The 25,881-nt window shown below is 45.2% G+C and overlaps 3 protein-coding genes across 3 annotated transcripts in view; 2 read left to right on the top strand and 1 right to left on the bottom strand.

Annotated features, from left to right (window-relative positions):
* Positions 1-1,287, top strand: part of SNRNP200 (small nuclear ribonucleoprotein U5 subunit 200) — a 40,528-nt gene extending 39,241 nt beyond the window's left edge. The window contains exon 45 of the mRNA XM_033159061.1: positions 817-1,287. Coding sequence (XP_033014952.1) covers positions 817-960 — 144 coding nt within the window. The 3' untranslated portion in view covers positions 961-1,287. The remainder of the gene's footprint in view (positions 1-816) is intronic.
* A 2,344-nt stretch (positions 1,288-3,631) lies between these two features.
* Positions 3,632-11,173, bottom strand: CIAO1 (cytosolic iron-sulfur assembly component 1). Its single transcript, XM_033159060.1, has 8 exons — positions 11,103-11,173; positions 8,653-8,818; positions 7,873-8,021; positions 7,406-7,517; positions 7,073-7,161; positions 5,554-5,755; positions 4,191-4,278; positions 3,632-3,995 (listed from the first exon to the last, which is right to left on the bottom strand). The coding sequence occupies exons 2-8, from the start codon at positions 8,792-8,794 to the stop codon at positions 3,755-3,757; spliced, it is 1,023 nt and encodes a 340-aa protein (XP_033014951.1). The 5' UTR covers positions 8,795-8,818; positions 11,103-11,173; the 3' UTR covers positions 3,632-3,754.
* A 625-nt stretch (positions 11,174-11,798) lies between these two features.
* On the top strand, positions 11,799-22,348 carry LOC117052265 (transmembrane protein 127). Its single transcript, XM_033159059.1, has 4 exons — positions 11,799-11,909; positions 14,098-14,523; positions 19,648-19,812; positions 21,427-22,348. Exons 2-4 carry the CDS (start codon positions 14,280-14,282, stop codon positions 21,732-21,734), a joined length of 717 nt encoding a protein of 238 aa, XP_033014950.1. The 5' UTR covers positions 11,799-11,909; positions 14,098-14,279; the 3' UTR covers positions 21,735-22,348.
* Positions 22,349-25,881: the final 3,533 nt, after the last annotated feature.

Here is a 25,881-nt window from a genome sequence, read left to right as displayed (position 1 = left end):
TGATTTTTGTTGGCCTTATTGACCATGTCCTGGTATTACTGGCCTCAACATTTTTTTCAGATTATAAGATAAGTTTGGGATCACTGAAAATAAAATTGTGCTTATGCTCAAGAGCCTGGACTCCTCCTGGCCCCAGGAATTCCAAGTGCATTATGTGATATTAGTAGCACATGCAAATTGGGGTTTGCTGATCCTTGACTGGGCTGAAAACCCATCTCCTGCAGCTTCTGGGATTCTAGCAGGCCTTGTACACACACTTTAAAACATGGTAAAAAAAATCCTTCCAGTAGCACCTTAGAGACCAACTAAGTTTGTTATTGGTATGAGTAAGGCAGGAGTAGCGAGCATGTTGCTGAATTGCAACTCCTATGGGCTGATGGGAGATAGTTCAGCAACATTTGGAGTGCCACCCCATGCAATAAGAGAGGGAGGCAAGAGTTGCTAGAAGCAGCAGCTTACGTCCAATGCCAATTCCCTTGCATTCTGTTAAACTGCAGAATACCCAAAGTCCTGCTTATCATAACTGTCACTGATTGTCAGAAAATCTGAAACTTCAAAATGAAGAGTGGTCTGCAAAGGGCCCCCTACAAGGAGGTGGGAATCCTGGAATGGGTTGTTTCTCCCACTTGCTCTGCTAGGCAGGTCATATCAATGTCTATACCCTCATATCAGAGGGCATCCCCTCCAGTTCCTTCCTGCCCAGCTCTCAGCACAGGGTGTGCATGGAGCCCCATTTTTCTGAGCTTGCTTCTCACCCCATACCTTCCTTGTGGAACAAGCCCTTCACACCCCAGTTCATGCTCTTTCTCCTTTTAGGTGAAACTGGACTTTGTGGCACCAGCCACTGGGACTCACAACTACACCCTCTATTTCATGAGTGATGCCTACATGGGCTGCGACCAGGAGTACAAGTTCAGTGTGGATGTGAAGGAGGCGGAGAGTGACAGCGATACTGATTGAGCTGGGCCTTCAGCTTCTGTCTTGTATGAGTGCAATTCCGAGCCTCCATGGAATGGGCTGTCCACAATGTCTGCTTCTAGAGACGTTTGTGAACGTCTGCTGTCTGGAGAGTTAGGTTACTCCGTACTTAACTGTTTCTGTTCACTTTCAACTGCTGAGAGAGGCCTACTGGCATTTGAGAAATTACCTCTGCCCTTCCTGTTTTGTTTTGTTTTTTAACTCTGAGCAACTCGAACAGTTTTGTGCACAGTATTTTTATGTGAGTGGACTCAGTTGGTTCTGCTGTGTTCCTACTTGTTTTCCCAAATAAAGATATTTAGGAACAACCCCCTTGCTACTTTTCTTGTGGGAGGGGGAACTAGTTCCTAGACCAGGGGTTGTCAACCTGGTTCCTACTGCCCACTAGTGGGCGTTTCAGGATTCTAGGTGGGCGGTAGGGTAAGGTTACCAGACTTTTTTCAATGAATCCGGGGACACTTTCCAACTTCAATGGATTTTGTATGAGGACTGGTTTGTAAATCCAGGGACCGTCCCCGGGAAACGGGGACATCTGGTAACCTTACAGTAGGGGGTTCTACGGCACAAGCTGAATCCTCCTTCCTTCGAGTACTGGTGGGCAGTAAGGAAATTTTACCATCAAGAAAGATGCATTAGTGGGCGGTAAGTATAAAAAGGTTGACTACCCTGTCCTAGACTTTCTCTGTATGTATTTTTACCTTTTCCACAAGCAGCCTTTGGGGCTGTCCCATTGTCCTAGCCCCAGTTTGAAGTATGTCTTTGACACTTGCTTTTCTGGCTTGTAATTAGGATCCTATGTCAGGTGCAGGAAGCTAATTAAGATGCCCTAGCATGAGCAAGATAGTTATCCTGATTGGGGAATATGAAACAGCAGCACAGTCATCTGTGGCTATGTCTCTGCTCTCTAGTGTAGGTATCTAATATTACCTTGCTGGCAGAATCAATACATGTGTTTCTTCATGCAAAATAATAGACCGTATTTTTCGCTCCATAAGACACACTTTTTTTCTCCTAAAAAGTAGGGGGGTGTTTGTGCGTCTTATGGAGCGAATGCATGGTCCCTGGAGCCAAATTGCCTAGGGGCCAAAAGCAGATCGTGCTCTTTTTTTTTTTTTTACAAAGAGAGATGGGGGGTGTTGAAAGGAAGCAGCTGAACAGCTGTTCAGCAAGTGATTGGGAGATAAGGCTCCCTTTCCAGCCCCGCCCCCTTGCCCAGGCCTCCATTGTTGAATGCAGAGGGAAGCTGTTTGTTTCCCCAGTGACATGTGACTGGCTGATTAGATTATCTGTCTGGAAACTGTAGAAATGGCTGCAGGACTAGAAGCTGCAGAACTGTGAGTTGAACCCCATAAAAACGGGGCTTTTCCTCTTTGCAAAGAAAGCTGCACCACTTTCCACTGATCCTCAAAAAACCAGGGCTTTTCCCCCTTTCCTCCTCTAAAAACAAGGTGTGTCTTATGTTCAGGTGCGTCTTATGGAGCAAAAAATACGGTACCTGTCTCTGCAGTTAGTTGACTTTCCAGTTTGTTTTGTGCTGCAACAGACTAACACAACTATCTCTTTGGAAACAATTGCTTTGTGTTACCTCGTTCCAGCCTTCCAGAGAGTGATGGAACCCAACTTTCATCAGCCCTAACAAATTGGGTCCAGGGAGAGTCAGTATGATGTAGTGGTTATTAGAGAGTCTTGGACAGAGCAGAATTCAAAGATCACCTTAGTCATGAAGGTCACTAGGTGACATGGGCTTTAGTCACTGTGTCTCAGCTTAACCAACATCACAAGGTTGCTTTGTGGATAAAATGGGGAGAGCTATGACCACCACCATCTTGAAGCGCTTACAAGAACCCAAAAGACCATACCATATAGAGAAAGTTTGGAAATCATTTTGACCAGGGCTCTTTGACTCCCCCCTCTGCCTTCAGAGGTTGCAATTCATGCAGAATTTTTTTGTGTGTGAAACAACCTATCCCTGCCTCACATGTTGAAGTATTTGACACGGATGAGACAAAGATACCTTTCCCATGAGGAAACTCACACACATTTTATAATGAGGGGGGAAATGAACTGACAAGGACAACTCAACCCATCTTTGCTAAGCTATGTTGGCATTTTCATTTTTGGAATCAGCCAGGCAAATTGCCAACTAATTTCTGATAGCTGAACAGCACTTTTATCTCTTAAGAAGTTGGATGGTGACCCCTGTATGTAAAATAGAGTAAATAGTTGGCATGGCAAAGTCTTAGTTGCATTTTTAACATAAAAGCCCATTTAGAGGTGGTCAAAATAAATTTTACATATGTCACAAGCTCATTTGCTCAGAACTGCTCTTCTCCCTCTGCAACACCACCTCCCAAGCCAAACCTACATCTTATACAACCACATTTTAGTACAAAACCAGCAGTTACAAAGCCTGTTGCTTCCCAACTGGTATGAAACGCCTAATCAGCAGGCCAGTCTTTCTGCAGGCAACCCTGGCTTGGTTTTAAAGGAGCGATGAAGCTAAGAAAACCCAGCCTATGTAGTTTGGGGATTTTCTACCCAGCTGCAAGACAAGACCCTGTTTGGTCAGCAACATGAATCAGTGCAGAAGACCCAGCCCCCACTAGGCGTTAGCTCTTGTGAAAAGGGGGGAGGTACTTCATAACAAGGTTAAATGATACCACCTTTTTAATTGCCTTTACAGAGGGGATGCAGTCCAGCTTGCTGCTCACAGGTGTGCCACTGTTACACTACTAGAACTGTGTTATTGTCAGAAGGAGCTGGGAAATGTGGACACTCAGCAGACCTCGGGGCGCTGGTATTTCCAAAATGCCATCTCTCCATCATCGCTGCATGAAGCCAGCAGCCCAGGCTCCTTAGGGTTCCAGGCCACACAGTTCACATCCTGGGAGTGAGCCCGGGCCATGTGGGCAGTAAGGGTGAAAGTGGGCTGATGGGGGTCTGAGAGCAGCTCCTCCTCAAATACTCTGATGGCATCATCTCCACAAGCTGTGGCTAAAGCTCCCGTTAGCTGGCACCTGCAGAGGATGAAACAAAAAGAATGGACTATGGGCACGAACACGCTGGTGGTCTGTGCAAAGGTCCTGTGCCCTAACACATGGAGTGATACAATCACAGAACAGCTTTACCACTTGGACTGGGACAGATTGATTGGTCCCCAGAATGATTTGCAAGCTGCTACACAAGACTTCTCCCCTACCGTGCACACTCACCATGCCACGTCGTAGATGGTTCTTGTGTGGAAGCCAGAAAGGGTGCAGATGCATTTCCAGGTAGGATCTGTGCCATTGCAGACCACACCTGCAACACACAAACAACTCCTTAGGCTGAGCCTGTCTGCTTTGCTTCATAGGCCAAAAGCTTCTTGCAAAGAGAGGCAACTTTAAGCTCTACGGACCCCACCAATGCTTTTTCACTTCAATAACTACAATGCATGGAAGGAAGGAAGTGTCACCACTGGATGCAGAAGCTGCGAAGTTCCCCATTTACATGCTGGAGCAAGGAGATCCTGACACACTTAAGTCTTGTCTTTGGTCAGCACTTCAACTTAAGTACTAAAACCCTGGAACTGAACTTTTCAAACACCACTTAATTAGCTGTAGATTGCTCCAACTTCCACACAGATTCTCATAACTGCACTCTTTCATGTGGTTGGGCAGAATAGGGATCACTCCTCCCCTCCCACTGCAGTTTTTACTCAACAAGGGTTTGGTGATAAAAGCTGAGACACTTGCCTTCCCTACCCAAATCCCCTTTTCAGATAACTCTTCCATGCTTCAGGCATCTCCACGATCACAAAGACTAGAAGTTAAAGAAGATGGAAGAATACCAAATTGTGTATGTGTGTGTCTGTATTCAGAGAATCTGCATGGAGAGGTAATATAGCATAGTGGCTAAGATTCTGAGCTGTAAATTTGAACATGAACACACACACACACACCTGTTCAAACATCACCTCTATCACGAACTCACTGAGTCCTAGACAGGAATCAATGCTCTCTCAGCCCCAGGTCCCCCATATGTAATGTAGGGGGAAATAATACTGACTTGCTCCCCACCAGCACCAGCATTTTGTGTCCAAGGAGCATGCCCATTTCTCACTGAGCTGTCACCCTTCGGCTGTTTTCCTAAGGATTTTTTGTGCATCTGCAAACCTTGGTGCTTCTTGTTTGTGGATGGTGTAGCTTTGCATACTTCAGAACCAGCCCACAGAGAATGGCATTTACTATTGGCATGTGTAGTGGTGGTTGATTTTAGCTATGTAATATGGAACCTGTGTTCCCTAAGCGTTGCTGGACTACAGCTCCCATCATCCCTGACCACTGGCTATGCTGACTGCGGGTAATGGGAGGCAGAGTCTAACAACATCCTTGACCTAATGAAAAGCCTAAGAGAGGCTGCACTTCTACACTGCCACCAGTAACAGCTCTTCAGACCCTACAGAAGCCAATTTCTTAGGGTGGCTCAGCTGCCCCAGCAACAAAAACTTCAGATCTTAGCTGCCATAGCCCTCGGAAAACTAGGCAGATCCAATTCCTTGAACAGGTCCATTACGTCTTTGCAAATGCCACTGACCTTGCTCATTGCCCGGTTTATACTGGCGCCAAATGCGCACTGTTTTGTCATCGCTGCAGGAGGCCAGGCGCTCCCCACTGTGGTCAAAGGCCAGGCTCCACACCGTAGACTCATGCCCTTCTAGGGTGGTAAAACACACCCAGTCGTCCTCTTCCTCCCGGTACAATTTCACAGTGTCATCATAACTCGCCGATGCCAATAGCTGGCAGCGGAAAGGAAAAATAACAAGTAAGTGTTGGAACAAAACACATCTGGGGCAAAACTGAGAGCAGGGCTGTTCAATGAGAGGGAATGCAGAATGCTGTGTAAGACAGAAAAATCAGCTTCCTGATAATCCCGGAATTTATTTATGGGTACCCAGTGTTGTGCCTTCTCTTCTAGGTAATGTTGGACTCCCATGCCCATCAATCCCAGTCAAAACAGCCACTGGTCATGGATGATGAGAGTTGCAGCTGAGCAACATCGGGGTGGGGGGGAGGGGGCACACCACTTTGGCAATCCTTGCCCTAGGGCAACAAAGATATCAAAAATCCGGCAGTAGTTTCCAGGAGAAACAGATCCATAGAGAAGCAGCAACTTCCAAGAAACAGGAATACAGACCTAAGCTGTGAAGATGACAAAGCCCCACTGCTGGTGCTGAAGAGCCCTTTGCCTGCATCCCTGCTTCAGAGTGGGTGAAGCAAACACTGCAGCCTTTCAGCCCTTGCTGAAAGACCTACATTGGCTCCCAGTACATTTCCGAGCACCATTCCAAGTGTTGGCGCTGACCTTTAAAGCCTTAAACTGCCTCGGCCCAGTATACCTGAAGGAGCATCTCCACCCCCATCCGAGGGCCTTCTGGCAGTTCCCTCCCTGCGAGAAGTGAGGTTACAGGGAACCAAGCAGAGGGCCTTCTCGATTGTGGCACCCGCCCTGTGGAATGCCCTCCCATCAGATGTCAAGGAAATAAAGGTTGAATGCCAACCTCATTTGATCCTTTGCCCCAAGCAGCAAAATGTGCTGGGTCAGCCCTTGGAAGGACCGGCTCCTGAGGAGTCTTCTTCCCTCTACCAGCCAGGCTCTGAGTGGACAGGGCTCCTTGCACAAAGGTCTCTCCCTAATCCACCCTGGGATGGTGGAGATGACCATCTTCCCACTGGCTGATTTGGGAAACCCAAAGAGAGCTGCTGCTCTGTCCTCATTACAATTCCCTGGATGCAGTTTTATGGATCAACCATGTCATTCCTGTCTTAATTCAAATGCCCATGTTGAAATGAATACTCCAGTCCACACACCCCATTAGCACCAGGAGGCTGCAGCAACTGAGTGCAAAAACTGCAACACAAGGGTATTGTTTGATTAGGAGGGCTATAAGGCTTCAATAGGAGGGGGCAGGAAGGATAGAAATATAAATGTTTACAGTTTACGACAGGGGGCTATAGAAACACTGCCCTGGTTAGAGACCAGCCATTTGATAGGTCTCCAAGACACCACGCCTCAAGGATACCAGCTGTCCGCCATACAGGAAGGGAACACTCACCTCTTGGTTGGGATGCCAGACAACATGCTTGACATCCTGCGTGTGGGAATTCAAGACACTCATGCACTCGTATTCATCCTCTTCGTCCACTGCAGCACAGAAGGGGGGGGTGTAGGAGAACAGTTTAAGAAACAAGGCACTTCTTAGCAGTGATTTCTGCATTGTAAGGGGTTTGACTAGACAATCCTTGGGGTCATCTCCAACTCCACAATTCTATGATTCCCTCCCATGTCTGCACTCCAACCATTGTTTATCAAGTATATTCACACACAGTGAAAATCCCAATTCCTTTGCCCCAGCTCCGTCCTCTCAAAACACTTTTGTGGCTCTCACCTTCCCAAACCCAGACAGTTTTGTCTCGGCTGCAAGTGGCCAGAAGGCTTCCAGATGGTGCCCATGACACAGACTTCACCTCATTCTCATGGCCCTCCAGAGTAGCTGTACACTGCAAAAAGAAAAGGGGTGGGGATATGAGAAGGGTAACCAGGAAACTGTGTGGAAACCTGACAACGTGGCAGGGTGATACCCCTGAAAACACAACAAACATTTCCTATTGCTGGGGGTAGCAGGAATGGTGCCTTCCAGACAATGTTGGATTACAACTCCCACTATCTATGAGGACTGGTCATGCAGGCTGGGGCTGACAGGAGCTGGAGTCCAGCAAGATCTGGAGGGTTTCTGGCTATGTGTTATGAGTTTGCATGTGTGTATGTATTCAATTGTGACAGATTTTAATCAAGTGAAAAGCAGGAGAAAAACAGCAGTAGCAGCAACAAAACCAAAAGGTAGATTCAAGACACCTCAAAATCCTCATGGTTCTTCTTCCAAATGCAGGTGGTAGCATCAAAACTGGCAGAAGCCAGGTAGTTCCCACAGGGGGACCAGGCCACCTTGCGGATAGTTCTCTGGTGTCCCTCACCCAGAACAGACTTGCACACCCAGGTATCACCTGCCAAGAGAGAAAGCCAATTAGGAGCTGTGACACATCTCTGGGTCCACTGGAGAGTCCTTCTCCCTCCTCCTGGCACCGCAGAGGTCACTACATAAACCAAGTTAGAGATGTGTTTACCTGGTTCAGCTTTACACTGGGATCAGATCCACCTAAACTACCCAGAAAAATCAAGAGCGGCTGTTACCACCACCACCCAAGTTAAAAAAGCATCATGGGGAAAGAGATCTAATGAAGTTCTGCCCACTCAATTCCCCTTTGGCAATAGCACCCTCTTTTTTGCCATAGCTCTCTTAAGTGGGCCTAGGCATTGATATGGGATGACAGAAATTCATGGCCAAGGGATAGGAGGTCCAAAGATTCCTGACGCCTGTCTTTCATCTATAGGTGGGTCACAGATCACAGGTCTCTCTCTACCCTCCCAGCATAAGATGCAGCATGGAATCCAGAGTGCAATGCTTCTCCTAACTGCACAATGAACACCCTTGACCAAAGACTTGGCTGTCTGTTTCTCTCCCCCTACTTTCAAGGAATGACAACAAGGAGAGCAATCTGAACCATGTCTACTCAGTCCTACTGAGTTCAAGTAAATTGTGTTAGGATTGCGGTCCAAACTGGCAGACTAACTCACCTTCTTTCCCCCATATTCGAATGCTACGGTCCCCACCACAGGAAGCTAAGAGACTCCCTGTAGGGTTCCAAGCGAGAAACCAGCATCGGGAATCTGGGTGTGCTGGGATGCGAGACAAAAGTGTCAAGGAATCCTTCATCATAACACCAAACGGTCCTTGCAGAACCTATGAAGCAGCAAAGAATGAGACCAACAAAAAGGAAGAATGATTTTAAAACTTGCAATTCAGGCATCTCCTGAACAAGAGTGCACAGCATTCTAACATACTGTTTTGCACCTGCAGAATAAAGCCTTTATTTTATCAAGGTGTGTAATGAAAATCCTCCAGGCATGCAGCCCACATGCCTTTTGCATTATGCAAGTGTTTTAAAACTGTGATCTGCAACCTTCACTCCAGTGGGTCACATCATGTCTTCTTTCAATAGTAATATTTATTGTTATTGCTTCTTTTATTGCATTATGATTTGAATTCTATGGAATATAAACTACAGTGCAATAGAAAAATCAATAAAAATGCAATTTAAAAGTATACCATATCTAGCACAGTGCATTACAATTGCTACATTGGACAGAAAAATCATTAGAGTAGTCCACTAAGATCATCAGCAAGTTTCAAGTGGTCCTTGTGGGGAGGGACAGAAAGTTTGGTAACTGGTACACTACAGAACTGGTACACTACAGGACGCGGGTGGCACTGTGGTCTAAACCACAGAGCCTAGGGCTTGCCGATCAGAAGGTCGGCGGTTCAAATCCCCACGATGGGGTGAGCTCCCGTTGCTCGGTCCCTGCTCCTACCAACCTAGCAGTTCGAAAGCAGTAGATAAATAGGTAACACTCCGGTGGGAAGGTAAACGGCATTTCCGTGCGCTGCTCTGATTTGCCAGAAGCGGCTTAGTCATGCCGGCCACATGACCTGGAAGATGTACGCCGGCTCCCTCGGCCAGTAAAGCGAGATGAGCGCCGCCACCCCAGTCGTCCACAACTGGACCTAACGGTCAGGGGTCCCTTTACCTTTACTTTTACAGTATAGAACTGCGTGTTTGCAGACAAGGGAAGAAATGTGACATAAGTAGGTTTCTGTTTGACTCTGTGATCACAGGAGGACAAGGGCCACAAGCCTGTATAGCAATGGTTCTCCATTAGCTAAGTACTGAGGACCCCGTTTTCCAAAAGCCAAGCCTTTGAAATTGTTGATATCTCTTGTGGGAATTTTTGTTATGTGAATGGTGCCACATACCCTCCAACATGTCCCAACGCAAACTGGGATGCATGACCTGTGGGAGAGGAGGGCACCCCGAATTGAGATGTACCAGACAGTTGATGGGTATGTGCCATAGACCTCCTGGGTGGATTAGGTGGACCACCAATTGGGAACACTGCTGCAGAGGGTTAGTTTTATGCGGCTCTCAGAAGCTACATAATTTGAATTAAGGCCTGGTAAAACATTTGTTGAGAATGTCATTCAAAAGGAAAGGAAAAGTATATTCAAACTGAAGAAGAAATATATTGCACAATTCAACATTACATTTCTCTGGTTTGATTTAGTACATAACCTGTTAGCTATGATTCCTGTATTACAGGAGATTGGAGTAGGTGATAACCACTTCTAACTCTACAATTTTATGAGTTTATTTTTTCCACAGCTATAAATAATGTGCAGTACCTAATAACATGCCAGAAATAAACCCCGATTCCTATTGCATTATTTATTAATTTCAAAAACAGACTTCTAAGCAGACCATTAGATGCTGTCAACATTTATAGCATCAAGCCACTGCAGAGGGTGGGGTGGGGGGGCCAAGAAAAATACACACTTCGAGCTACATCCAACACCACAGGAATTAGCCATCCAGCGAAAAGAGATTTGTGTGTGTGTTTGTGTGCGAACCTTGCTGGCTCACAGCGAGATCCCACTCAGCCAGTGCTTCCAGGGGAATCAGATCAGGACCAACAACCAAACCTTACTGATCACTCCCAGCATCACCTGCTTCCACAGCCTCTGTACACAACAGCTCATTCACAGCTATCACGCGCATGCAGCCATATCTATCCCTACGTTGCACTTCTCTTTCTTGTCCAAAGCAAGACTCAACTTAGTATATCATCTCACTTCCTAACAGCAGCCAGCCAGATGCCTCTGAGAGCAGCGGCTCTTCTCTTTTATTTTACTCCTGCAGTTTGCTATGCAAAGGTATTCTGCCTCTGGACTAGGAAGGAAGTTCTATCAGCTGCATGTCTTGGGCATAAAAGAAAACAGATAAATGGTAGCAAAGGACTAGTCTGATAGCTGGACGAGAGAGCCAGAGCGGTGTAGCGGAGTGTCGGGCTGCCAAGACCGAGGAGACCAGGAGCAACTCTTGCCACGACGCCCACGGGGTGTGGCTTTGGGCTAGCCTACCTCACAGGGTTGCCGTGGGAATTAAAGGGGGAGGGGGAGAAGAACCATGTACCTTCAGCTCCGGCAAACCCTCCCTCGGCAGCCCGGAGGAAGCCACCCAAGCTCCGTCGCCGCCTCCAACCTGCCTCTGCGCTTCCTCCCCAGTTCCCACAGGGGACCTCTAGGCGCAGGCGCTCAGGGCAACGCGGGCAGCGCCGCTCCTGCCACAGCGCCCCCTACAGCCCACTCCCTCGCCGTGAGTTCCGCCCCCCCTCTTCCGGAGCGGAAGTGAAGACCCCACGCGGAAACTACGGTTCCCGGCATGCTTTGCGAGAGTCAGTGTGCTGAGAGAAAGTGTGTGTGTGCGTGTGCGTGTGTATACACACAACACAAGGAAAGAAGATGGACTGCACCTCTTTACTCAATTCTTGAACTGGCCGCACTGCAACTTTCAAAGGAACAAAGTTGTTTTATTTATTTATTTATTTATTTATTTTACTTCACCCCTTGAGGTAAAAAAGGAATAAACCCTCAAAGCGGTTTACCAAAAGATAAAGCCAAAAAAAAGTGAAAAAGTGAATTTTAATCTGTTTCAGTGTTTTGACTTTTTCTACGTTTTAGGAGGCGCCCCCCCCCCCGCGCTTCTCCTGCCCATAGCGCCGTGACGTCGTGCGCGCGGCCGGCCGGAAGCGGAAGTCGCCGCCGGCTGTTGTTTGGTGGCAGCGGGGGGGGGGGTCGGGCTGTCGTCGGGCTCGGAAGAGGAGGAGGAGGAGGAGGAGGAGGAAGGCGCCGGCCCCCGCTGAGTGCCGCGGCCTTGGAAGCGGTTGGCGGAGAAAGGCGAGGCCCGACGGGGCTCAGCGCCCGGGAAAGGAGCCGAGCGGTGAGTTGGGGAGTCGGACCGGTCGGGTCAGGGCGGCGCCCCTTTGTGTCGCCGAGGGTTCCCCCTGGGATGGGAGGGTCAGGGGGAGAGGAACGAGGAAATGGGGCTTCTCCCTGAGGAAGTGGCTCTGGCCCTCTGGGTGGGTGGAAAGTGGATCGGCCCCCACTGCTCCCCAGGAGGGTCGCAAGTGCAGTGGCCTGGATTTCCGGCTTCCGATGTGTTTTGATAACGACAACAAAATCACTCCTCCTCTTTGCCACTCACTGAAATGGGTGGGTGAGCCCCGAGTGGATGTTTTCCTTACGTGAACAAGTCCGAGTCGAGTTCTGCTACCCAAAACTAATCCCTGGCCGTATGATTCCATAGTTCTGGGGGTTGTAGTCAATGCTAGTCCTGCTCAAGAGTAGACCCACTGAAATCAGAGAGCACGAGTAACTCAAGCCCATTGATTTCCACGGGCCTAGAGTTGGCAGCAACCCTTTAGCACCTGACTCCGGGTGGTGAGTCTTGGGGGTTCTAAGGAAAAATAAATGAAATTCCACAAGACTGAAGTCTGCCAGCTGTGCCCTAGTCTGTGAAAGCTTCCCCTGTAACAAACTTGTTATGTCTTTAAGGTACTTTTCGTTGTACAGAGAGTGAACAGTTTAAGAAAGGCGAGGGCAGGGTTGTTTCCAAGTTATATGTGTACTTGAAGTATGTTTGTTTACCTTGCCCCTCAGCAAAATACAAGTTCCTGGAGAAGGTTATAATGCTCATTAAGATGATCCCTGCTCTCAGGATTAGAATTTAAAAGACAACACAAAAGGAAAGGGGATTGGGAGGGAGCAGTGGGAGCAAACCAAACTAAAAAAGGCATCTTCGTTGCTTTTTTGGCTGGTGAAAGGAACCTGTTCCTGGTCATGTACAGGGTTCCTTATGTCAAATGAGAGGATAAACACAGGAAGGTAAAGCAGAAAGAATACATAGTTATTTATGTTACTTTGACTTGGTTACTATTTAATCAGGTAAATGTCTAATATGAAGTAAACTGAATGGTTTCTGTGGAATCTATTAAATAGACTCAGCTGCTTGAGCTGTGATGGTTCGAGCGATGATTTCCTTTTTTTCTTTATTCCAAAATACTTAGATGTACGAAAATGTCTAATATCCTCTGACCTCACACAACTTGAATGGCTCTTGTGTGATGCATTCACTGGACTTGGAATAATTAAATGAACAACACAGTGTGGTATGTCAAAGGCAATAACTGTTCTGCTTAAAGGTTATGTGTGAGTATGTGTAGATAAACAAAGGTGCCATTTTGACAAAAATACAAAAGTCCCTTTGTCTCTCAGCTCTTTTATGCACCATGTTTGATTATCTCCAGCCAGCTTAAATCTACGCACTGTTTTTTGAAAGTGTTCAGTGGGATAACATGCAATATATGTGTTCCATTTATACTCTGTCTCAGTGGAGCACCCTTGGAACACTAACTGGCTTCACTGTTGTTTAGAAGCAATTTAGTTGGTTGAGGTGCTAGATATGCATATCAAAGGCACAAATCCATTTGCCTAAAAATAAAGAAATGCTATTTTTTGGGGGGGCTACCGGTGCTCCTAATTTCAAGCCATACATTCATACATCCTTACAGGAATGTATAATATCCATGACCAACTCACTGGTTTTACAAATGCTGAATAGGCCGTTGCCATTTGACGGGTTGATTTGGTTTGCTAGCATTGCTGTATGAGGTATAAAATGGGAGCCTCAATAAGTGCTCTTAAAAAACACTGCTTTTGTGCAATTTAATCTTGGAACATAATGCATCTATTATACATGATAGTACTTGTGGTTTTCTGAAGTTCTTTTATTAAGAACTTTAATTAGCAAATATTTTGCCACTTTTGTGAACTCTGGCCCTAATCTCCTTTGGCCTGAGAATTAATGAGCACTTTTTAAACACAGGTACCTTGGCATTGTGTGTTTGGCTGTTTTCTATATCTCAGTATTCGCAGGGTGGGGGTGGGGTGCAGGGAAACTGCTGTATTTCAGCTGCTTAACCATGGGAATCTCCACAGAAATCAGTGAGTCTGCTCACTTGTACCAAAAAAAGGAAGAAATGTTGGTCAGACTTGGTCACCGTGAGACAGCCCTTAACTTCCACAGGTGAGAGTTTATTTACAAGGCTTGATCTGTTTGTCTTTTTCAGGTTCTTCTGAGTGCAGAAGAGACACTTCATCGGGTGCTCTGTTCTGCCAGCGGCCTTCCTTGAGTCTGCTCCCCCCTGACTGGTTCCTAAAATCATTGGCCACTCACCCATTCCAGAAGATCCCGAGGGCTTCTGTCCATAGTGTGTTTCGTTGGATTTATTTGGCCTCAGAAAGAGGATCCATGTACACCCCAAGTGGCTCGGTGTTGCCCAGTGGGCGCAGGCGGAGAGGCCAGGATGGGAGTGCCTTGCCAAAGCAGCCAGAGAGGAGCCTGGCGTCTGCATTGCCTGGTGCCCTCTCAATAACTGCCCTGTGTACTGCACTAGCAGAGCCTGCTTGGCTACGGATTCATGGGGGCACTTGTTCTCGCCAAGAGCTGGGAGTTGCTGATGTGCTAGGATATGTAGACCCGGAATTACTTAAAGGTGAGAGTGAATTGTGTATAGTGTGCATTCTTTAAACAGAAATTGGGGTAGGTTGGTTCACACAGTAGCTGTTCAGTGTAATCTTGTGTTCACCAAGGTGAATTTTGTGTGTGTGATTCCTGGTGTCATATAATCAACTGCCTGTAGAAGAGTTGATTCTTGTTTCATGGTTCTCCTTATTAAATATTTACCAACCCAGAAGTTATGAAGGGATAGGTAGGTCCCTGTGACAATGAAACTTGCTGCCCCACCTACCCCTACAGTTTGTGCATTCTTGTTTGCATGTTTACTCAGATGTAAATCCCAGTGTCATCAGAGGAGCTTACTTACAGCTAAACAGGACTGCAGCCAAAGTTGTCTTTTTGTAGAACTACCATGTTTCTCATAAAATAAGACACCGTCTTATTTTACTCAAGAAAATAAGCCTATGGCTTATTTCCGGGGGGGGGGGGTCTTATTTTTTAATTAAGTACCGTATGGTTCTACAGCTTATTTTCGGGGTATGTCTTATATTTCGTGAACGCTTGAAAATCCTGCCATGGCTTATTTTATAGGTACGTCTTATTTTAAATTTTCAGTGTTTTTGAGCACTAATCTTGTGAAAATTTAACTGCCAATGTTCTATTCGTTGCAGTGGGATAAAGTTATTGCATAAAATTTATATGCCACTTGATTGTAAATACAAACAAACCTCAGAGTGGTTTACAAAAGTTAGACACACGCTTAAATCATAAACATGTTATTTAAGCTCTGGCTGGATTTTGCAACATACATCCCATGCAATTTCATATTCCCAGCTTTGGCTATGTTTATAATGCAGAACAGATCATAACTGGCAAGAAGCTTGTCACTACTAAAAAGAATGCAACTTCTTGCAGGCTCAAAAAACTTGTTTCTTCAATAATTCCTTTTCCTCCCTCTTACCACTTGCAGTGACATTTCCCTTGTAACTTAATGTGATGCTTGTGTTCTGGAGAGGGCAAGGTCAGACCACGCATTAAGCATATAAGAAGAAACCCAACCGAGATTGCAGAGGTTGCCAGTAACCAAACAATTAAGATAGCATTTTTTACAACCCTGTGTGTGGTTAACGTTCAACCCAACAATTGGCTGTGTCCCAACAGCTCTCTTCTAGCAGGCAAAGTAGCTCCCTACTGTCAAAATAGGTGCCTTTGAGGATTATAAAGTGCCTGGTTAGTTATCTTCGCTGCTCCTGTTCTATCACTGCCAAAGCAATTTATTTTATTTATTCACGCTGCCTACTATGCCTGAAAATTCCAGAACACCCACAGGGCCAGGCAACCTCTTTGCTTCCAATGGCACCTACCATGCAATCATAGATGGTGGGTAGGAGGCACATGTAGCCTGTGGGTCAGGTGTCCCTTCCACCCCTCTTTCTCACCCACACCTCATCTCACCATCAGTGGTGAGGAGATGCCATCATGCACCTTTCTGCCACGCAGCTGATTAGCACAGAAATAGCTGAGCAGTATCTCTCAGCTATTCGGGCTACTTAAACCCTTCTGATACCCAACTGAAATGAAGCCTTTGTGTGAATAATTGCAGTGACACTTATTCATCCCTTGTAGAGTATGCCTCTCTCCTGTCTCACCTCCCTTTGTCTACGCCACTCTCAGTGTTTAGACTGTAAGTGCTTTGGATCTGGGCTGGTTTGTTTGCTTTTTTTGTATCAGTTGCATTGCGGTAAAGGTAAAAGGGTAAAGGTAAAGGACCTCTGGACGGTTAAGACTATTGGGTGTGGCGCTCATCTTGCTTCAGGCTGAGGGAGGCAGTGTTTGTCCACAGGCAGCTTTCCAGGTCATGTGGCCAGCATGACTAAACCGCTTCTGGCACACCGGGACACTGTAACAGGTGTCAGAACACACGGAAATGTCACTTCGGTACCTTTTTATCTACTTGCACTGGTGTGCTTTCAAGCTGCTAGGTTGGAAGAAGCTGCGACAGACCAACAGGAGCTCACCGCCGTGCAGATTTGAACCTCCAATCTTCCTGTTGGCAAACCCAAGAGGCTCAGTGGTTTAGACCACAGCACCACCCGCGTCTGTACCTTTTACCTTTTACCGCCGTGCAGATTTGAACTCCAACCTTTTACCGCCGTGCAGATTTGAACCTCCAATCTTCCTGTTGGCAAACCCAAGAGGCTCAGTGGTTTAGACCACAGCACCACCCGCGTCTGTACCTTTTAACTTTGTTACTTTGCAGTGCACTATGAACCAGCCGACAAAGGTCCGTATAGTTAAAGCTATGGTTTTCCCAGTAGTGATGTTTGGAAGTGAGAGCTGGACCATAAAGAAGGCTGATCGCCGAAGAATTGATGCTTTTGAATTATGGTGCTGGAGGAAACTCTTGAGAGTCCCATGGACTGCAAGAAGATCAAACCTATCCATTCTCAAAGAAATCAGCCCTGAGTGCTCAATAGAAGGACAGATCCTGAAGTTGAGGCTCCAGTACTTTGGCCACCTCATGAGAAGAGAAGACTCCCTAGAAAAGACCCTGATGTTGGGAAAGATGGAGGGCACAAGGAGAAGGGGACGTCAGAGGATGAGATGGTTGGACAGTGTTCTCGAAGCTACTAACATGAGTTTGGCCAAACTGCGAGAGGCAGTGAAGGATAGGCGTGCCTGGCGTGCTCTGGTCCATGGGGTCACGAAGAGTCGGACACGACTGAACGACTGAACAACAACAACAACAAGCTCTTTGCAGAAAGGATGGGAAATGTGAGGAACTAAAAAGAAAAATTATTTTATTTTAAATTTTAATGAAATGGAAATAACACTTCTCAGAACTTTTCAGTTTTCACTTTTAAGAAGATAAAGCACTGTGGGTTCAGTTTTAAAGACCCCTACGAAGAGGTCTGCAAAAGCGACTAGTCCATGAAATTCTCTTCTCTCCATGTATTTTCACTCACTGACTCATCCGTGCACCCAGCGGGTTTTCCTTGCTTACCAGGCTCTTTGAAGATAACAGGAGGGCCCTGAGAGCTTCCCAGGGCCTTTCTGAAACTGTCTCAGAGCCCCTTGTGGTAGCAGGACAGTTCAGGGATTCCCAACTTTGGATGATTTCGCCTTGGCACACATACCCCCAGAACCATAAGTGGCTGGCCTTCTGTACTGTGAAATGAGTTTCAGAGCCCAGGAGGCTTTTTGTTTACTTCTAAACAGCAGCTCCTTTCTCCCCACTCCATGAAGTATGGCAAACATGAGTTTTGGAATGAGCTTTAAATGATGGCGTTGGGGGAGAGGATGTCAGTTTTTCCAGACGTTCAGGCAAGAATTCAACATGGCTACCACAACCTGTTCAAGCCTAAGTAACACACAGCACCCTCCTGCCTCCTAACCTAGCTTGATCTCCACCTCCTTGTATATTTTGGATCAAGTTATTCGTGTTTGGTATTCCCTTCCCGTGTTTTAGGGAGCACGTAGTAATCTTGTAAGCTGTGAAAAGCAACAAGAAAAACCATTGTTAAACTTATAGAAAATGTCCTTGAGGAAATAGAATGTATGAGGCTTTTGGACTGAAGTAAGTCCGTTTGTGGGTCAGAATGGATGAAATATTAGGTGATCAACATTATCAAATCAATGCAAGGCTAGAAAGAAGTTCCCAACCATGGGGGAAGCTGGAAAAAACCTGAGACTGAGAAAGACATCCTGCTGGAATCCAGTTACAAGCAGTCTATGATGGAATCTTGCAACAAGCCTATAATAGAGTAACTCCGTTTGTGCCAATGGCAAATAAAGTGATTTTAGAGCAGCAAGTTCCCCAAGTTCATTTTATTTGCTATTAATGTAGCCGATCCAAAATTTGCAAGCTTTCTGTAAGTTTCTACTCTGTCATTGGATTCTCTGAAAATGAATTTTATTTACCGTAAAGCAAGAAAGCACATCTATGATCCTCAAGGTTGTGGAATATAGCTTGAAAAGTGCATTGTGTATTTTGTGAAGACTTTTACAAATGACTGGATGATATCCCAGCACTTTTATTTCTGTAAAATGTGCTCTTATTTCTGAGGGTAGAGTTAGTGCAAAATTTGCTCTTGCATAACCAATGTGCTATTTGTAAAGTGATTGGATATTAAAAGTCTATATAATAGTCTTTCCCACAAAACCCTGGGAGGTTGGGCACAATTTCCATTTCAAACAAAGGGGACTGATATGTCAGTGATGTGTTAAAGGAAAAAGCTGCCTCATTTATCAAATAAGTGCTAGACTACGCAGCCATTAAATAAGAGGCTTGTTTGTCCTTTGTGGTTGTATCCATTAAATCAGGCATGGCCAAACTTGGCTCTCCAGCTGTTTTGGGACTACAACTGCCATCATCCCTGGCTAACAGCACCAGTGGTCAGGGATGATGGGAATTGTAGTCCCAAAACATCTGGAGGGCCAAATTTGGCCATGCCTGCATTAAATGAAGTCATCACAGTGTAGAACTAATACTACACTTCCACAATTCCACAATTAAACTTTCCCTTTTCCTGCAAACGGTTGAGGGAAGCATCAGAGTTGATTTAGGGGGCGAGAAATGGAGTGCGAGGGCAAATTATGTTCCATGAGCAGAAGTTATTCAGCTTGCGCAATGACTTTTGGCAATAACCCTTCGTGGGTCTGGAAGAGAGAAATTCCTTTTTATGCACATAAGAAAAGGTGTGTTGGTTTATTGTCCACATCAGGCTACAGTATTTTCACATTTGTGCTCTTATGACAGAGGTGCCAAACAGTTTGATCAGCATGGCACATAGAACTTGTTGCCAGCAATATTATAATACTTCATTAAAATGGTGACAACTTTTATTTCTGTCTTCAGCATGCCATTGGCAATTCATCGTCTTCAGCTAACAAATGCAAAACTGCTCTAAGCTATATGGACAGGAACAGCCTCACTTCTGCTTAGCCCATCATAGATGCAGAATTTATATTGTGTAGGTAATGTGGCAATAATGCCAAGTATCATGTAGATCCTGGCACAGCTACAAACTAAGATGTTTAATTCTCGGAATACCCCAGGAATCAGCTTGTTTTAGGAATAGTAAAAAATAGTACATGTGTGAAATCTAACTTTGAATTCTCTCCCCCTCCCCACCCCACCCCACCCCACCCCACCCCACAGACTATTGCATGAACCCCCAGACAGTGTTGTTGCTTCGGGTTATTGCTGCCTTCTGCTTCTTGGGAATCATCTGCAGCCTTTCAGCTTTCCTGTTGGATGTATTTGGACCAAAACACCCTGCACTGAAGATCACACGACGTTACGCATTTGCCCACATCCTCACAGGTAATGTTAAAGGGGATTGATCTGCTCCGTTTACTGTGTTGGGCACCTGAAGCTTATGTTTCCAAGCCATGGTTCAAAAAGGGGTTGCCCAGGTGGTTGGTTCATAGTCTGCTCATGGCCTCTGCAATTTCTCCAGACCCATGTGGCTGCTAAATTATATTCTAGGCTGGTTCCTTTGGAGTGGCACCTCTCTCCTTATCCAAACCCTCCTTTTCTATGAACCTCTTGCCTTTTAACCGAATCAAAACATAAATTCATCTGCACATTCTCCCTCTGCTACCCATTCCTATGTCAAGAAGAATACACAGGGATTCAAGATGGCCTTAACAGATTGGAGAATGGGCCAAAACTAACAAAATGAATTTCAGTAGGGACAAATGCAAAGTTCTGCACTTGGGCAAGAATAACCAGCTGCACAAATATAAGTTAGGGGACACTTGGATTGTCAGTAGTACATGTGAAAGGGATCTAGGGGTCTTAGTAGACCATGAGCTTAACATGAGTCAACCATGAGATGCAGAAAAAAGGCACTAATGCTATTCTAGGCTGCATCAGTGGAAGTATAGTACCGCTATATTCTGTCATCAGACCACACCTGGAGTACTCTGTCTGGTTCTAGGTGCCATAATTTAAGAAGCATATTAATAATATCTAAAGGGCTGCCCAATGGAAGATGGAGTAAGCTTGTTTTCTCCTGCTCTGGAGGGTAGGACCTGAACCAATGGCTTCAAGTTACAAAAAAGGAGATTCCAACTAAACACCTGGAAGAACTTTCTGACAGTAAGAGCTGTTCAAAAGTGGACCAGACTCCTCCAGGAGGCAGTGGACTCTCTTTCTTTGGAGGTTTTTAAAGCTGAGGTTGGATAGCCACCTTTACAGATGCTTTAGCTGAGATTCCTGCATTACAGTGGGTTGGACTAGATGACCCTTGGGGTTCCTTCTAACTCTACAATTCTATGATTCCTGTGACCTGCCTTCTGCTTATATTACTCTATACAGTGGTATGTACATTAAAGACTATATATAACTAGTAATAAAAATATTAGAGCAGTTGTAGCAATAAAATACCTTCTTTTGCCTTCTTTCTGCATGGGCACCTTGAGTTCTTTGGTTTGGGACTTAGGAATTTTGCACAGAAAAATCTCAGGTGTTGTGCATGCATTACTTAGGCCACGGCTGGGCAGACCTCAGGTTTGTGAGACCTACTTTGTTTTCTTTTGTCATCCTTTTGTCTTCCCTGAAAATGTTCTTCAAACTTCACTAGCTAGGCAAAGCTCCATTGATGTCCTTTGAGGTCAGGCAAGAGGGTGGGGCCGAGAAACGGGAGTCTGATAAATAGCTTGCATCTTTAAATCTTCATGTCTGTGCATAGAAACAAGAAAATGCACACCTTTAAATTACAATTAGTCAAATGTATATGTGTTACCATTCTGATAAATGACTTCTCGGATTATGTCCCACATTACCCATATCCACAAGCTTTTAAGAAGTTGCATTAGAGCCAAACAAATTCCACTGAGCAATGCTTGTGATATAAATTCCTAAATATAGAATCTGTGGAACAGGCTTGCTTCTGCTCCGTTTCTAATTCTTTTCTCTTGCTTCTGCCCTCAGTGCTGCAGTGTGCCACTGTGATCGGGTTTTGTTATTGGGCCTCGGAGCTCATCCTTGCGCAGCAGCAGCAGCACAAAAAGTACCATGGCTCACAGGTGTATGTTACCTTTGCCGTTAGCTTTTACCTGGTGGCTGGAGCTGGCGGGGCCTCCATCCTTGCCACAGCTGCCAACCTACTGCGCCATTACCCAACTGAAGAGGAAGAGCAGGCATTGGAGCTCCTCTCGGAGATGGAAGAGAATGAACCTTATCCAGCAGAATATGAAGTGATCAACCAGTTCCAGCCACCTCCAGCATATACACCATAATGCTACCACTGAACGACTGGGCTGTGGGAAAGAAGGCTTTCTTTTAGCCCAGCTGCAGATCCTAACTGCACACAATCACTTGGGACTGCATTCCCTTGCCTGGAGCCACTCACTGGTGCTTTTCTTTCCCAGGTGGTTCACTCACTTTTATGACCTCCCAGCCAGGAAGAGAACTCACTTTGGAGCTGCAAACTGAAGCTTTGCTCATGCTGTGACTTCCAAAGCAGCCCTCTGGGTGATTTTTCTTTCCCAGCCCCTTGCGTTTCGTACAGCAAGTGACTCAAAGAACTGACTGGTGTGACCCAGCTATAGGTTTGTGCTTTTTTGTGACTCAGCAAACTTGACCCGGGCAGTCCAGCTACTTGCAGTCACTTGGGTGTCCTCCTGTACAGAGAGGCAAAGCACAGCTACTCCAGGAGAGGTCTTGCCGTGTATGTGAAAGAGATGGCATGTGCAAGCTTGACTTAAGTGTTTGGGAAGACGGGGGGAGGGGTCCACAGTTTTTTTTTTGCATTGTGATAAGATCTTTCACACTAGTATGCACACTTGTGGTAGTGAGTTCAGCAGTCCTGCACTGTTCATCCACCCACACTCAGAGGCACTGCCTCTTTGGGGGGGAATGTGACTCACACTGATATTCACACCTGGGGGCAAAGATGTTCTTCATTCAGCACATCAAAAGGTGGGAATCCTTCTCTATGCACTGGTTTGTGGGGAGGTGACACATTTGGGTTGATTCATGTGCTCTCTGAAAGGCATGGTAAGCTTGCTGCCACCATTGCTTCTTCCTCTCCCACATTCTGCCTCATGCTACTTAAGAGAAACATTTTTGCACTTTATTTGCTGTTCTCACAGCCCCCATTCCTCCATAGGCATTGGGAAGGGGGGGGGAGGACCAACAAAACTTGGCAGAGCCACCTCCAGGATATTGCCACTACTAAATATCTCCTGGATGGACTGGGCTACCTTTAAAAGGGTTATCATTCCAGTTGGTGCTGGTGTGTGTGTGTGTTTGTGTTGGCACATGTGTACACACCTGTGTGCACACTCATGTCCCAGTTTTTTAAGAAATAGCATTGGCACCTATTCATTTATCACAATACTATATGCAAAATCTCATCCTAGGCTTGATTTTAATTTTTTAATCTATTTTAATTGAAACTTTATTTACTTCTGGTTTTTAAGCTCTCTAGCCCAAAAGGCAATTCTTCCAACTTAAGCCACTGTTTCACAGAGAGGCAGAGATATTCCTGATAGTTGCAGGCAGTGATGCAAGATGGTGCATGATGCTCTGTGTAATGACTGACTCCCCCTTTTTCTTTGTGTATTGTAGTGCTTTGAACTAAAATTGCTTTGAATAAGCCAGGAACTTTACCTACTCACTGCAGCTCATTTTGATGACTAGGTGGGATGTTATGTTGAACTGAAAAGATGGGGGGATGAAAGAGATGCCTGTTTCAGTTTAAAATAAAAATAAGGGGATGGCACTTTGGAGAACTAAAAGCAAGACCTGCTTTAACATATGAAGGCAGAGATTCAGCAGTGAAACTTCCATGAAACAGGTTTCCATTCAGGATATGCTGAAGCTATATCCTGAGGGCACTCCAGTCTTTGAGAGGTCTATCTAATTTCAGTCTACTAGCTTCTCTCTGTCCAGAACTGGTTCATGCAGAAGTATTGTGCAGTGTAGCTGAGATTTTCCTGCTACAGGTATGAAATGTTACACATCACTCTAGTGAGGAGTGACTCCTTTGTGTTATCCTAATTGCTTGAAAACTGGGGCTTTAATTGAATTCTGATAAGGTGCTTCCGTGTCCTTCAAAAGATAGAGAAACGGGACTAAATTGTAGAATTTGAAAGAAGTCTGTCTGTAAAAGCAGTTTGTAGGAGATTAGACAAAGAGTGGTTTTCATTCAGCTCCAGTCCAGTGAATGACGAATGTGCCACTGGTGCATTCTCATTTTGTGTTCTCTTCTTACTCACTGTCTTTACCAGAGGAGGGCCTTCCACATGTCAACAGAGCTCACTCCGTAGCTCCTTTTGTATGTGGTGTGAGCAGAGACTGTCTCTTCCCCCTGTCTCCTCCCCCTCCCCACTGCTGCATATGAGAAAAGAGTTTGGCTGTAAATAGTATGCATAATTTTACTATCTCCACCTAATCTCTAATCTTTGGTTATCGAAGAGATCAATGTTTGGTCTTGGGAATATTTTGCTGGTCACTCTTGCAGTCTTCTCTTTTTCTGGCCCTGAGAAGCAACACTGGCAGCACCTCCATGTGCCAAAGGGAGTTTGACTTATCTCCAGTGTGGAGGTGGCTCCATTCAGCTTGTTTCCACAGAGGGGACTTGACCAAAACTGGTTTCCATGTGTACTTGGTTACTGTGATCATTTTTAGACCTTGAACAACATTCATGAAGCACTGTTGATTAAATCCATCTGTAAAATCCTGAATACCCTTTTCTACCAAAAATAAAATAAGGATGTAAATAGTCTTTTGTTGGGTGTTTATACTATGACTGAGAGAAATTACCACATAAATGGGCAATCTTGTTCACCCACACACCATTAGAAAGCATTAACCAAACCTGCCTATTGTCTGCTTGTGTATAAGCTGTCTGTCAGTCACCAAAGACCACTGCCTTGCACGTGCATCTTAAAAAGCTTTTTTACTTTGCTGTTAAAACCATTATACTACTGTCATTAAGTGCGAATTGTTCCTTGTCAACTTGTCTTGAACTTGTTTGCTTCTAAGGCTAATGCATGACAAGGAATTAGAATTTCTAGTCTCTTATCTATGAAGGCTAGTGATATATGTAGGGGTCTTGCATCACTACTGGAGGGCACTTGGATCTCTGGAGGAAGGCAGTTTTAAAGTTGTGGAACTACCTGTGAAAACACCAATATACACACTACCAAGAGAATGTGTCTAAAGCTGCAGAGATAGACAGACAGACAGACAATCACAAAACAAAGGTCTTTGCTATTAGGGACATACAATCTAAATTTTGATTCCAGGAGGTGGGAGAGGTATAGAGTATGTCCTGGCTTCTCAGCTGACATGGAAAGGATTTGTGGATTTTCTTGCTCTAAGATCTGGGTGCCTGTGGCTTTGCAAAATGAGAGCAATTATATAGAGAGGTATATTGACTGAAGTTATTTTGACTGTAATACCTTGGCCAACTCAAGTTCTCTTACAAGGTACAGGTTTTCAGAGCAAATACTGCTTTCTTTGTTCTCTGAACATCTGTGCCCCAGAGAGGATGGCAGCATCTCACATCCTAAGTATTTTAGATTTGTTTGTTCTCACACTACCACCCCCCAATTGACCTAATTGTAAAATACTGTACTCAAAAGGTTTGGCAACATGTTACCCAAACGAAATTCAAAGACAAATGCTCTGCAGGGTGGCATCTACTTAAACTTTTTTTAAAAAGTGATTAACTTCTGCATTTTAAGCAACTGATCACATTTGGGTTTGAATATGCATCTTTATAAGAGGATGTGGGTGCTGCTGTGGTCTAAACCACTGCGCCTCTAGAGCTTGCCGATAGTTCAAATCCACACAATGGGGCCACATGACCTGGAAAAGCTGTCTGGACAAATGCCAGCTCCCTCAGCCAGAAAACAGAGATGAGCGCTGCACGCTAGTCAAATTTGGTCTTAACTGTTCTGGGTTCTTTTACCTTACCTTTACAAATATGTTGTTTTCAAGATCCTGATGCGAGGGAATTTCCCGTGATATGATAACTTCACATTTAATAAAAGCCACTTCTTGTTAGATGTGTGCATGCACACGGAAGCTCATACCAAGAACTAACTTAGTTGGTCTCTAAGGTGCTACTGGAAGGAATTTTTATTATTATTTTGTTTTGACTATGGCAGACCAACACGGCTACCTACCAGTAACTTCTTAGATGTGTTATCTTTAAAATACTGGAACCATGTACAGTATTCCCCATTATGGCAATATAGCAGTGCAAAATGATTCAAAAACGTGTTCAAAGCCTATGAGAATTATTGAAAATCTAGGATTAAAAGTTTGACTGAAATTGATTTTGATTGCTGTCAGCTTTAATTGGCTTGAGGTGTCTGAAGTACAGTGATCATTAGCGCTTTATGAAAGTTCTGTTATGCCTACAAGGGAGAA

Source organism: Lacerta agilis, chromosome 8 (assembly GCF_009819535.1).
Source record: "Lacerta agilis isolate rLacAgi1 chromosome 8, rLacAgi1.pri, whole genome shotgun sequence".
Taxonomy (NCBI): Eukaryota; Metazoa; Chordata; class Lepidosauria; order Squamata; family Lacertidae; genus Lacerta; species Lacerta agilis.
This window is presented reverse-complemented; position numbering and strand designations above follow the sequence as displayed.